Source organism: Anopheles funestus, chromosome 2RL, assembly GCF_943734845.2.
Source record: "Anopheles funestus chromosome 2RL, idAnoFuneDA-416_04, whole genome shotgun sequence".
NCBI classification, from domain to species: Eukaryota; Metazoa; Arthropoda; class Insecta; order Diptera; family Culicidae; genus Anopheles; species Anopheles funestus.
This window is the reverse complement of record NC_064598.1, coordinates 57,945,629-57,959,625: the sequence shown is the minus strand read 5'-3', so window position 1 is coordinate 57,959,625 and position 13,997 is coordinate 57,945,629. Positions and strand designations below refer to the sequence as shown.

The 13,997-nt window shown below is 38.4% G+C and overlaps 2 protein-coding genes across 2 annotated transcripts in view; both read right to left on the bottom strand.

Annotated features, from left to right (window-relative positions):
* LOC125762953 (uncharacterized) overlaps window positions 1-13,997 on the bottom strand; it is a 54,566-nt gene that overhangs the window by 28,867 nt on the left and 11,702 nt on the right. The gene's annotated exons all lie outside the window — the stretch shown is intronic.
* On the bottom strand, window positions 102-1,664 carry LOC125762968 (DDB1- and CUL4-associated factor 13). Its single transcript, XM_049425641.1, has one exon. It carries the CDS (start codon window positions 1,563-1,565, stop codon window positions 225-227), a length of 1,341 nt encoding a protein of 446 aa, XP_049281598.1. The 5' UTR covers window positions 1,566-1,664; the 3' UTR covers window positions 102-224.

Genomic DNA, 13,997 nt, shown 5'->3' with positions numbered 1-13,997 from the left:
TACCGAAAGAACAAGCTAAATCTACTAAAAATAGGTCCAGCCGTTTAGAAGGTATTTGTTCACAAACGTTACACTAATAAAAAAACATTAGAATGACCGCATTAGTTAAATAGTACATAATTTTATTATCAAATTATATTCAAGAAACAAAGGATGTGTTAACTTATACATCTGATTTGAACAAGATATATGGTTTAATTTGAAAATAAACTTCTCAGCTTAAATTATTGTTCCGTACTGACAATTTTCGTCTTGGCTTCTGGCACATACGGTACGGTACCAGGTTTCGAATTTTGGCGCCTGTTTTCCTCTTTTCGTTTCTCCCTTTGCTTCGCGGCACGTTGTTTTGTCTGTTCATTGTATACCATTTTCGGTACCTGGCGATGTTGGGCAATGCGTCTGATGGAAGGATGTGCAGCATATTTTTCCTTTAGTACCGCGTTGTAATTGAATGCATTTTTCTCGCGCATCTGTAGCGCTCCCAGTTTTTCAGCTGCATTTGCTTTCCAAACACGTATGTTCATTTCATCGGATCCAGAGAATATAAACTTATTATCCATACTCCAATTTACACATGTTACGTGTTGCATACGCTTCGTATGGTACACTTCTTTACTGTTAGCCTTTGCAGCGTCGAAGATGCGTATGGTTTTATCGTAGCTTCCGGAAACGAATTCTCTGCCTGTTGGGGCATAATCGACAGATGTAACCGATCCGACATGACCGTGATGTATTTTTAAAGGATGCGTTAATTGACGGGTATCGTAAGTATACAAATTTTGATCCTCATTGGCCACAGTGAAATGGAACGCTTGCATGGGATTCCAGGAAAGTTGATTGGAGCGCAAGGTCATTATTATTTTGCGAATAGGTTTCGTTTCACGCTGGTCGTACAAAATAATTCCACGATCCGAACCACAAGCGGCAAGGAGAGATGTTTCCGTAGGATTATACTTGATATCCTGCAGCAAATCAACACCCCATTTCAGTTCCTTCAGAGGTTCGTTTCGACTTTCGTCCCATATGTGGCAGGTTTCACCGCTTGTTGCAAACCATGGACCCTCAAAACTGTGGGACAAAGAGGCTAGGACAGTTTTTGTTACAATCATGTTTGATGGCTTCAGTGTTTCGGCTTCTTGCTGGCCGACGTCGTAACTCCATGTCATTATCTTTTTGTCGTCTCCGATCGTGATGATTCTGCTTCCATCGCCACAAAAGGAAATTCCACGGCAGTAGCCCGTATGAGCATTAATGCTCGTTAGGCACATTTTATTCGCTACATACCATATCTTTACTTCACCGTCGTAAGTGCCACTTGCAACTAGCGAAATTTTTGAATAGCTTTTCGACATTACCGCAATACCATCACGATGTCCATCCAGATTTCCGACGAACGGTTTGGCAAACACTCGTTCCAGTTTGGTTGCGTTCAAGGCTCGTATGTATTCCCTTGTGCTTTGGAAAGGGTGTAATTCGCGGTCATAATTACGAAAACATTTGTGAATGTCCTGTTTCGTTTCACGGGAATATTTGTCCGGATTTCTGGAAATAACTTTAACTTTCATGTTTCACAGTGAATTAATGTATGCGTTTGCCGTGGTAGTTACAGCAACTCGTGCTTTATGTGCGTCATTAACAACATGGGCGCATGAAGTGACATATGTCATCACAGTACAGTTTATAGAAAGAAGGTATGCTCACCAAAGTGGGTATATAAGGAGGTGTATTCATAGCATTTGACACATTGCCATTTTAAATTTCAGTTTGACAACAGGGGTCGATATATGTATACCGATGCAGGCCACACATACATTGATGGTATTCTTGACGATCAATCTAGTTGCAGTAAGTTCCCATAATGATTGTAATGTGATTGAGTGGACATTCGGCCAAAAATGTGGCGTATTGTAGTTCTTCTGGACCGTACGCATTACCTCAACGCATTTACCGCTTATGTGATCAGCAGTATTTTGATTGTGGTTCGATATAAATACGGTTGTAAACATTTGTTATTCACCTACACACATCAACAAACGCTTCGAATTTGACAACTGAGGTCGAACCTCTTTTTCCTACCTAACGTTCTACATGACTACACTTCCTTTATATACCCACTTTGCATGGATCCCAGCTGCCACTTTGATGCTCACGGAGTTTTGTGAAGGGTGAGTAAATAGTTAATGGGATCTATGACACTTTTCACTAGTTTTTTTTATATGGACATTGGCGTTTGGAGGCTTGCTGCAAGCTTTCCAAAGCTTGCTGGTGGCAGTGCTCAGTCGTACGACTATTTTAATCGTAGGATCAAACGACTGAAGGGGTGTCATTGCTCATCCGACTTGGTCGTTCGATTTTTCTTTAATTGGAAGTTAGAACAACATTGAATTAATTTGTTTACATTAAAATCGAGAAAATAACAGCAATTTTGCGTTTATACGAGCAATGATCGTGCTTGTTATACTTTATTATTCGGTTATTTCAAACTTTTTTTTACAGATAAATAATCAAAATTTCACTTACTTTAATTTTAACATTGCATAGAAAATCAATATGGATCTAACTCACAATTTGATATATGTACAGCACACTCTGCACAGTGTGTGCATCGTTACAATTTTTCATCTTTGTAATAAACATTTGAGCAGATTTAAAGACAAATGATAAGAAATCAAAACTATATTTCGAGGCTGTAGTTCTTGTTACGTTAAAACGCCGTTCTACAAAACTGATATGATATTATATTATTTATTAGCGATTCCCTCCTTGATTGTGTTCGATGTTTCGACAGAAATGGGCTAAATATTTTAGCTTTCTGAGTTATGGTAAAACGTCAATCTATTAATTTAATGGTCATTACTATCCTGCCTCAAACAAACTCTTTTTGAATATATTTTGTGCAAGAAATACAAATACAAAATAATATGTAAATTTATTCAACCTTTGAATATGTAAACACCTTAATGCTGCACACTTCTGTCAAAATAAATTTTTAAATATGGCTTCCTGAGATAGGGTACGCGACTGGCTCGTCTCATTTCACTAGGGATCATCATGATAATATCTTTGTATTAGCAGAGAAAAGAGTGATTTGTTCCGATAGGGAAAAACATAATCTTGAGGTAACCAAAACTTTGAGTTAATTTCATGTAGCCTTTGTTGACATTCCCGCAAAATTATAGTATTTCATGAATTAAATCCGCTTGGTTCTAAAAATTTCCGATTTCCAAAGTGCTTGTAAACAAATCAGTGCGTTGCAACAAAGATTGTGAAACTTAGTTTGCCTCGTAATCAGGAAAAATCGATTTTAAGTGTTAGACAACATTGGGTCAGTGAATGCTTCTGCGAAAAAGTTATCGTGATTGATTGTGTCTTTAATTTTTGTGTGATTGAACGTATCGATCGAAACGAATGTGTAAAATTGTATATGTAATTTGATTTTCTGCTTTGAATCCCTAATTGGACACTGATAGATGTGAGAGGTAAGTTTAAAATAGGTTTTTTTGTTTAACAATACATAGTTTGGCATTACTTAAATAAAGGTCGTTTAACATGGTAGCGATATTCCCAATATTCCCCAGCGATATTCACAAATTATGTGTTACTCTATTAACTATGAAATTTCAGGTACAAAACCAACTACCAACATGAACCAGGAAGAAGAAAATACTTTGCAAGATAAACCGTCAGAAGTAGACGGTAACGACGAAGAGGAATTAGCAATGCTTCATCTCAGGAAACTATTTGATGAATTCATCAATCTAAAATCATCTATGACGGACACTGAGCGGGATATGAAGCTCTATCAGATGCTGCCATTGTATTGCAATGTGGCAAATAATGCCATCCATATGAAAGATACAAGCGAGAATCTATATGGATCAGCTCATTGTTTGTCATGGGAAGGTCAAGCTGCCTTTTGTCATCACATCAGTCATTTATTGGCAAGAGAAATAAAGCGCAGGTAAGTGCGATAAGGAATACAGAATACATTGCAGAAGTGTCCGTTTTGTTTATTCGCAAAGAAAGAGGAAATCAAATTGTTTTAATTTAAGGCTATCAGTTTCGGAAATCATGTAGGAATTCTTTTGTTAAAAATTTTAGTTAACTTTGGATATGATAGGATGGCTTTTCTAACTTGGACATTTCCTTTTCGTTAACATAATTGTTTAGTTGATTGAGGTTGGTGCCGAAACTTTGTAAAACTTTTAACTGGTTTCTGTGAATCAAATGATAACAATTATGCTAGTGTTAATAGCCAAGCTTCACGGGAACCTAACACTAACAGAACAGCATTTGCAGCTATCATTAAGGATAGACTTACATGGTAATGTTTCGTATAGTATTTGATTTTGTTCCATGTAATGAGTCTGAAATTTTTTCTTCGTTTTAGACGATATAAATCGCAACGGTTTACTACCGTTTATGTTTGACACTAACCAACAAAAATAGGAAGAACTGTTCCTAAACAGTGACATACAGTTTTCGGGAATTGAACAAAATCAAATCGCTGTTGTCGTTTGTTTGCTCTACACGGCGTACAGATATTGTTTGGCAATTTCCAAGAGGTCGTTCCTAAACCTGCGCAATCTTCCTTCCGGAATGCAACTTATAGCATGTACAAGTTGTGGACGGGAACATAATTTTGCATAAAGGTAAACTTCGAATGCCCAGCGTGTTATGAAGCCGTTTTTTATTTGTTCCCCATTATTTACGTAGAAAAAAGCATTTATGATTATTTTTTCCACATTACCGTCTGCAAGGAAAGTAGAAGAAGCACACTGAACAGTTTTCATGACGGCCGAATTCGATGTGTCCGATTTTGAATACCCACCCTATTGGAGTGATTTTGCCAACTCGCGCGTGTGTGTATTTCTGCAGAGATAGTTGTAGTATACAAATGTTGGGAATCGATCTCATCGACAATTTACCGTGGTGTTTTAGGCGATTCGATGGTTCAGGCGATTCAACAGTTTGGCGCCAAAAGGATTGATAAGGACCAGGTTTTGTGCTACGTGCAGAGCGTCGAACGAAGTACCGATCGATAACGTCATAAACCATCAGCTGTTCTGTTATGGTTGTATTGCTGGTGATGGTTCGTGCTTAATGCATCAAAATGTTTTGTACATTCATGTGCACAAATTCATGATCTGAGCGATAATGTGTTGTTTAGGTTGGGGTTTTTTATACGAGTGTTTCTATTTTTCAACATAGTACGGCAGTATAATGGCGATCCTCTGATAAAGAGGGCAAACACTTAAACAGACTGTTTTTACATAGTTTCAGTTTGACGATTTTACAATGATATTTGTTAATGTTTTTATGGATGCGTTCATTGGATGCGTTTGCAAAGCCGTACCAGAACATTAACAATCGTTAAGATTCTTCTCTCTTGCTTGATCCCGAATACGCTCGTTTACAGATATCGCGAAATACATTAAGTGGAAATATTGGAATGTTAAATATTTCATTGCGTTACAATTTAATACATGCGCCTTTTCTTTAAAGTGCCTGTGTATCTTTCGAACGTCCTTGACTGCTGTTAAGAATGGAACGTTTGAATATGTTTCACGTGTTACGTTCAGATGTGTAGTGATTTGGAGGAATGGGGTCACGAGCGGAATTTCGGATTAAGTGTATAATTACGTGTGGTTGGTTCCGTGGTCCAAAAGTAAGAGAGCTAATTTTATTCCTAATTCTTAGTTATACATAAATTGGTTGTCTTCGTTCTAACGACGAAGGACCCACGATGGGTCTGGATTATGCTCGCGGATTGAGCGTTCCTTGTCCCTACTTGTATGCAATATGCATATGGCATAAATGCGTATGGTTGCGGTGAGCCGCTACAGTGATATGTTGTGATATGTTTTGGAAGAAAGTATCGCAACGGTCGCACATGCTTATCCTACAGAAACAGTTTGATTCACATGCGGAATATTATGGTTTCGGATCATGCGATATCGAAGAACAAAGCTACGGACAAAGCTGGTGCAATTCCTATTTGAATGAAAAGATCGATGGAAAGTTAAATGTTGTAATCAGCAACTCGGCACGGCATAGTCAAGCATTCGAAGCATGCAAGGGACGCTTGCATGCTATGCTATGATAGCATGCAAGTTTTCCGCCCCTTAAGAGCTAGCGTCATATCCAATTGCCATTGCTTCAGCCGCTTAAGAGCTTCTAAGGGACGGTATTAAGCGGCGCCTTTTTATCGATTTTTTGCTACGGGGGAAGCCATGCATACATTCCTTAAGATAAAAATATCGCTTGAATTATCAGGATCACGAACGAAACACTATTGTTTTTCGCTCCAGTTTTTGGCTACTCACGACTGTTTTATCATCATCAGCTTCCATGCATATGATACGACGTATACGCATGATACAAATGTTGGGATATTTCTGCAGTATGAGCTTATAATGAGCTAGAACTTTGGTGGATTTTTATTTCACGGTCCTCTAATCAAATCGGATTCCAACTCCCAAAATTGGTTAATCGTTGGCTATAAGTTTTCCAACACTGCGCAGCAAACATTTCTAATCCTGGAATCTGCCACCAGTCTCTACGAAATTGTCCTTCCTGCACGCCTGTAAAACGCCTCATAATCTAGCACGCACTTGTCTAGCATTTGGACAGCAACAGGCCGCTTCGCTCTACGCATATTAGCTCACAACAAAGTCGTGGTAGAAAACAGCAACATACAGGGTTTCGAATCATATAAGGGAACAGTTCAATCGATATAAGGGAATAAGAATATAAGGGAACAGTTCAAACAACGGACGGCCAACGATGACATATTGGAGGTTGAGAGATTGCTCTCCTCAGCGGTTGCAAAATTCCCTACTATGATTGCACGGCTCCCCTAACTGCTTGACACATTCCCCTAAATGCTTGCAAAATTCTCCTAAGCGAGTGAAAAGTTCCACCAAAGCGTTGCAAACATCCCCTGAGCGATTGAATCTTTCTCCATATCGATTGAACTGTTCCCTTATATGATTCGAAACCCTTTAAGGATAGTTCGATGTTTGCTGTTGTTTAATTTTTGTATGAGGCCTTTGTGCATTCGCCTCTCTTGATAAGAAATAATAATTATGTTAATAATAATAATAAAAAAAATTAGAAAGGGGTATAGCAGTAACAGCAACAGTAATCTATTTCTTGTAAATTTTTGTAAATAAAATTATTTGTGTAAATAAAAAAGTAATAGAGCATTTTTAAATTATACAGTTGCTTCTCTCGATGAACTGCTATTTTGAATTTTGTTTATGGTTTTCATCTTGATTGATCGAAGAAAGAAGTCGATGAAGCTTTCGTCGACTCTCATGGGTGTGAGGAATGCAAATTTGCTTTCCGTCTGGTTAGAGTCTTTGTGACGGAAAGTTTTCCGTTTGTTATTGAGAATGAGCACTTAAAACGTACACACAAATTGTGTCACACACTGTGGAATAAAGGAACAATTTACCATTGCAGAAACAAAAAAGAAAACGCAATTAAGGTGGTAAATTATAAGGTTGCAAATACACCCAGTGAGTTTTACGCGGTGCAAGTATACCAGGTTTAGCCCAGTTCAGCTGTCAAATTTGCCGCGCCTGCTATCGCACCCGCGTTTCCGCAGAGTTGCTGAAGTGAAGCAACTCTGCGTTTAGGCTGGTGGGAATGCTCAGTCGTACGACTATTTTAATCGCACTATCAAACCGAAGGGGTGTCATTGCTTATCCGATTTGGTCATACGATTTTTTTGATTTAGAAGTTAAAACAACATTGAAATAATTTGTTTACATTAACATCGAGAAATTAACAGCAATTTCGCGTTTATATGTACAAGCGAGTTCAACTTGAAGAAGTCGTACACGACCATCCGATCGATTCAAAAATTTTTGATTTGGTCGTACGACCAAAATCGTCATCCGACTTTATCTGTCAAATCACATACAAAATTTTGAAAAAAGGCGTATACGACTGAGCACTCAAGAACAGTTTGTACCGTCGTGACCGTAACAACCGTTACCAACTGTTACCCGTTTCCGTAAAATATTTTAGTGTACATCTTTACATCTTTGCAGTACTTATTTTACCTCGTACCCGGATAGTAAGTCCTTGCTTCCGGGGGACGGTCCGGATGGGATTTGAACCAGGGCCTGCCGTGTGGACCGGCGCCATTTATCACATGCACCACCGGGCCGCCCCACCATTTTAAACTAAAAAAACCATATGAAATAAATATTTTCTTCAAAAAAAAAATCAAAAAAAGTGAAAAGTTGAGTTGGCGATGGTGGTCGATAACCCGGGAGGAAATGGGGCTAAAGTCTGAAATAAGGACCCCCCACTCACGGTCACGGACCTGAGTTATTGTTTTTCGTGCAGGGTGTTTCGAGGCACAGACACCTGAGGGTATGGCCGTTCAAGAAGAAAATGTAGCAATTGGTGTCATCTATCGACCACAGGTCAAAGTTTGGCGATGCATTGGATACCGTCCGAGTTACGGGGCAAAGTTGGGCCAAAAAATGAGGAAAATTGCACCAAATACTCGAAAAAGTGCAACAGTTGCTTTCGCGAATAGCTTTGGCCACAGACATGGTAGCGATTAGTGGTGCATGGACGAAATGTAGGCACAAGTGCCATCTAGCCATATCAGAAGAAAGATTGGCGATTCGTTGGATAACGCCTGAGTTATGGGGCAAAGTTGCGCCAAAAATGAGGAAAATGTTACGGTTTCACAAACAGGGTATGGAACTTGGTTCCTCGAAGAATAAATCACTTTTCACTATGCGAAAACCTCCTTACAATTTAATCGTAATTGTAAAAAAAATCAAATTCATGCCACACTGCATAGTCTCCGAACCAGCCTGTACGAAAAATTGACACGCAGATGAATGACCGTTAGTGGGGGGTTCTTATTTCAGACTTTAGCCTGGGAAAGCATACTCATTTTCTTTGTAGGACGTACGATGCAAAAAATGATTAAATGTTTTAAACACCTATTTTCATCTTTGCCACTCACAAAAAAGTTTCGCGCTGAAATTTACCAATATGGTTGAGTGTGTCATACTTCTCGCTCTGGCCAACTTCTCGGTCTGCCACATATGATATCAAACAAATAAAGCGGGAAAGCGTGCAGATTTGTTGGAAGAATTTCATTCGTACGGAGAAGCAGCAGGATGAAACGAATTTACGAATTTTTAATCTATGATTATAGTGTGTAGCAATCTTTTCACTGAGTATTTTTTTCTTAACCATTTTTTTAACATTGAACTAAGCCATTCATTCAGACTTCATGAAATTCCAGCATATTGGTAGTGCCAGGCACAGAATATGGAATAACTATTAGTTTTGCATAGTATGTAATGATGAACTTTTACCTTTTACTGTTTATTAACTTTGTGGATTCTAGAAATTGACAGTGTTCGAAAAATTCGTTTTTCGGAAATTTGCTAACTAATAAGATTTTTTTTTGGCGAACATCGATTAACAGACGTGGCTCGCAGGTGGTCAAACAAAAAGATATTTTCTTGTCTCCGCAGGCGTTGCCTGCGACTTACATTTTAATTAACTACATTTTGTTTCAAATGTTCCAACATCGGGTAAAAATAAAACTATAGATTTTGTTCTATATTACTGAGTACGTTTTTTTCATTATCAATACCTCGATTCAATACATGTTTTCGAATCATATAAGGGAATAGTTCAATCGGCATGGAGAAAGATTCAACCGAAATTGTTTGTTTCATCAAAAGATTAAACAAACAACGGACGGCTAAAGATGACATTTGGGCGGGTGACAGATTGCTCTCCTCAGCGGTTGCAAAATTCCCTACTATGATTGCACGGCTCCCCTAATTGCTTGACACATTCCCCTATATGCTTGCAAAATTCTCCTAAGCGAGTGAAAATTTCAACCGAAGCGTTGCAAACATCCCCTGAGCGGTTGAATCTTTCTCCATACCGATTGAACTGTTCCCTTATATGATTCGAAACCCTGTAAAGTCCGTACCGCGACCAACGCCAAATTACAACAGTCCAAAGCTAGATACTTGTTCTGGTCAACCCAGAAGAAAAGGCTAGTCGTCCTGACTCGAGTAACTTTGGCAATCGCCATCTTCCCGCACGAGCGCAACGCCAAATTACGAAGGCCAACAGCTAGATACTTGTTCTGGATAATCCAGAAGCAAAGGCTAGTTGTCCTGACTCGAGTGATTTTGACAATCGCCGTCTTTTCCGCCAGAGAAGTGTGTGATATTTGAAGTCCATTCTGCGGCGCTATAAAAACGCAAAAAGGAGCTAGCGCAAGAGGTTCGAGTTTGACTATTCTTCACGTAGTCAACTGTGTACGGCGGACCCCGTAGTCCGAATTTGTTCTCGTCAGTAACAGTGTCCTCAAAAGATATATGGCACAAAGTAAGACTTCTAACAGGAGAAAAGAAATCTCCATCTGCGATCATATTAGACAAAGAAAATACTATATCACACCCAGTCCAAGTAGCCAATACATTTCCAGAAAACTTCTTCAAAAATTCTTCTGATGAAACCTACACAAAATCATTCAAAGATCGCAAACAAAAAAAAACATAAGATTCAATTTGATGAAAATGAGGAACATACCTATAACGAATTGTTCTCCATGCACGACCTTTTATGAGCTTTAAATAAAAGTAAAGGGAACTCAGCAGGGCCAGATGGTATAGGCTATCCCTTATTACAACACCTTCCAGAGCAAGAAAAAATCGCTCTTCTAAAAATTTTTAGTGACATATGGGTTTCAGGAGAAATCCCGGATGCATGGAAAATCAGCTACGTTATACCATTAATTAAACCATGCCATGAAGCAGAACGCTATCGCCCAATATCACTATTAAATTGCATAAGCAAAGTCTTAGAGAGAATGATAAACAGAAGATTGATAACAGAACTTGAAACAAGAAATCTCTTGAGCTTATCCCAACATGCCTTTAGAGCCGGTAGAGGTACTACAACATATTTCGCTTCATTTGAAGAGTTATTAGCCAAAACAACAAAAAAAACCTACATATGGACTGTGCCATTTTCGATTTATCAAATGCGTTCGATCGAACATGCTGATACAAGATCCTTGAACAACTCATAGCATGGAAATTTGGCGGTAGGTTAACATCGTACATAAGTGATTTTCCAATCAATCGCTCTTTCAATGTCCTCATAGAATTAGAACTGTCAAAGAAATTGCTGGAGAATGGAGTTCTTCAAGGAACTATTATATCTCCAACTCTCTTTTTGATAAGTATGGATTCTCTTTTCGAACATATTCCTACCAAAGTAAAGACTTTTTTATATGCAGATGAAGTCACTTTAGTCCCAATCTCTAAATCTGTAACTGAATGCAGAAAAAACCTACAATTTGAGATAAATGGGCTGCAAAAATGGATTAAGCTAACAGGTTATGAAATCGCTGCTGCAAAATGTAAAGTTTTACATATTTGCCACAAACGCCATAGACACAAAACACCACATATTAAATACAATAAAACCATCATACCAAATGTCAGAAAAGCCACAATTCTAGGTGTAATCTTTGATGCCAAATTATCCTTCATTGCCCATTGCAACTACTCCAAGCAAAACCGTACAAATCGGTTGAATCTATTCAAAATGTTAGGATATGGTAAACATCGTGCTAATCGGGAAGTATTGATTAGGATTCTTAAAGCATTCCTAAGTTGCTATACGGGATTGAAATAGGTAGTGTCGATAAATAAACCCTAAATTTGAAAATTCATTAGCGCCACTTTATCACGCTTGAGGTATTCTACCGGGGCCTATATTACAAGTCCCACTCTCTCACTGATCTGCGAAAGCGGACAGCTTCCTTTCTCCCACATCATTACACAGAGAATAGTTGCCGGACGTCTCCTGGAGAATGATATCAAAGTGGATGCGTTTATTCAGAGAGCCCAAACCATCTTCATGGAACTGACGAAACATCAGGTACCACCCATTAAAAACAATCCAGGAATGGGAATAGACCATGGTACCAACGAAGCCTTACAGTTGACTGGGTAATGAAGCAAAAGCTAACAGCAGTACCCAAGCCTAAACTTCTCAACAAATCTTCCATGAGCTACTGTAAAGGCGATACCCGAATCATCACCACATCTATACCGATGGATCTGTCGCCGGAAGCAGTGCAGGATGCGGAATCATTTCGGCAAATGATAGATGTACCATCAAACTAGCCGACAATAGTATCAATCTTTATACACAAACGGAATTTTGACAAGACAAGTGAGCCAAGACAAACGGAACTTAGATTTGGATCATGAAACCATTCTTGTGAAAGACAAGATTAGTCAAATTTTTTCTTTCGTTAAAGCTTTTATGCTGCAACTATCGATGTGTCAAACCGTTCAAAATCAAAACAAAAAACCGTTAACAACTCCCTTCACTGTTAGCTTGAAAAAGATTGTTTGTTAAATAATTGTTTAAAACATTTAAATGATTTTCTCCTGCTACGTAAGTGATGATAGCAACAGTGAAGAAGAAACAACGGAAGATCTGGCACAACAAAGCCGATTCCTTCGAAGTGTTATCGACCCTTTGCAACTTACCACCCAAGCGTGAGTTATGTATGCGAAATATTTGTGCAAAAAATATTTAACTTGTTCAATGCCGTGCTTATTAATTACAGATTAAGGACAAATTTTCTTGTGTCGAAGGAAATATTCCTTGACATTCAAGGAAAAGTTTCCGCCGGTTAAGGCAAAATGGCTTAGGCGCTGCTCTGGGATTTGTCGTATACGACGAACGACAAATACAAACGTATGAAGCTGTATGAAGGTGCTCTGTCAAATCCTGTAAAACATGATCATACATCTGTCGTTATACAAATCAATTTGTTTTTTCTATAAACCTCGTAAAACTTGTCGTAAGCACATCTTTCAAAGCGTGCATCTTGGTTGTCAAAACAGAACAAATTGTTGCAGTAGAAATTAAATGGACGCAAGTTGTCCAATGTGCATCATTTGTAACTGAATTTTAATTAAAGCGGCCAGTCTAACAAGTTTAGGCAATGGAACTCAGATTTGAGGACGCTTTATTGTTGGTTTTGTATGTTTGATGATTTGATGTTTTTCTTATTATTATTACGGTTTTACGTCCCTTCTCTGTTTGACAGTTTGTGTGACGACAAATTCTAGAGCACCCATAAAACTTGTCGTTGTCGTTCGTCGTATACGACAAATCCCAGAGCAGCGCCTTACTCCAAAGGAAATGTCGGAAGTTACGCTGGGATTTCTAGCTGAGGGTAGTTATCAAAGTAAAAAGATTTCCATTTAGCGATTGCTCAATCCACTTCCTCCGTGGTGTTTGCCAAATGTTTGGAAATTGTGGAAGAAATTTCAGGGAACAAATAGATTAGCTAGGCTCCTTGTTGTTTCTAAATATATGCAATATTCTGAGCGAAAACATAAAATTATTCATATATAATTATATGCTGTTTGGATGTCTAAGTAGTTACTGGTGTTACGTCGCGCCGATTTGATTTCGTGGAAAATAATAAGGTTTTACTTTTGGGGTTGTTTTCTCTTTATTTTCCCTACGTTGTGTTTTTTTTTCTTTGAATTCACTTAGCGGTTACGGACCTTGTCTGTTATCCTTCGCGTCTGTCTGTGAACTGAGCCGACTGCTCTCAAACTTCTACATTTTATTACCTGAAACTATTTCCTGTCAACTATTTCGAGCTCGAAATTCAAATTGTCAAAACAAGATATAATTTTAAATATTGACCGTTACAAATTAAAGAAAATTAACATTTCATGCAAATATCGAACATACCGGCCGCCTTGAAATAATGTAAAATTATTCAACTACTATTCATCCTCGTCTGATGGTAGTAAGCATATACGAGTTATGGGCCGTTTGTATTCTCCCTTTGTGGTTTTCAGCGTCACCACTCTAACTACTCCATCGCGTCCTGGATGAATTCCTACTATACGGCCTAGAAACCATTCGCTTGGTAGTGCATCCTCTTT

Bases quoted from the DNA above. Each gene is read 5' to 3' on its own strand.
- LOC125762968 (XM_049425641.1), bottom strand. From the start codon at position 1,565: ATGAAAGTTAAAGTTATTTCCAGAAATCCGGACAAATATTCCCGTGAA.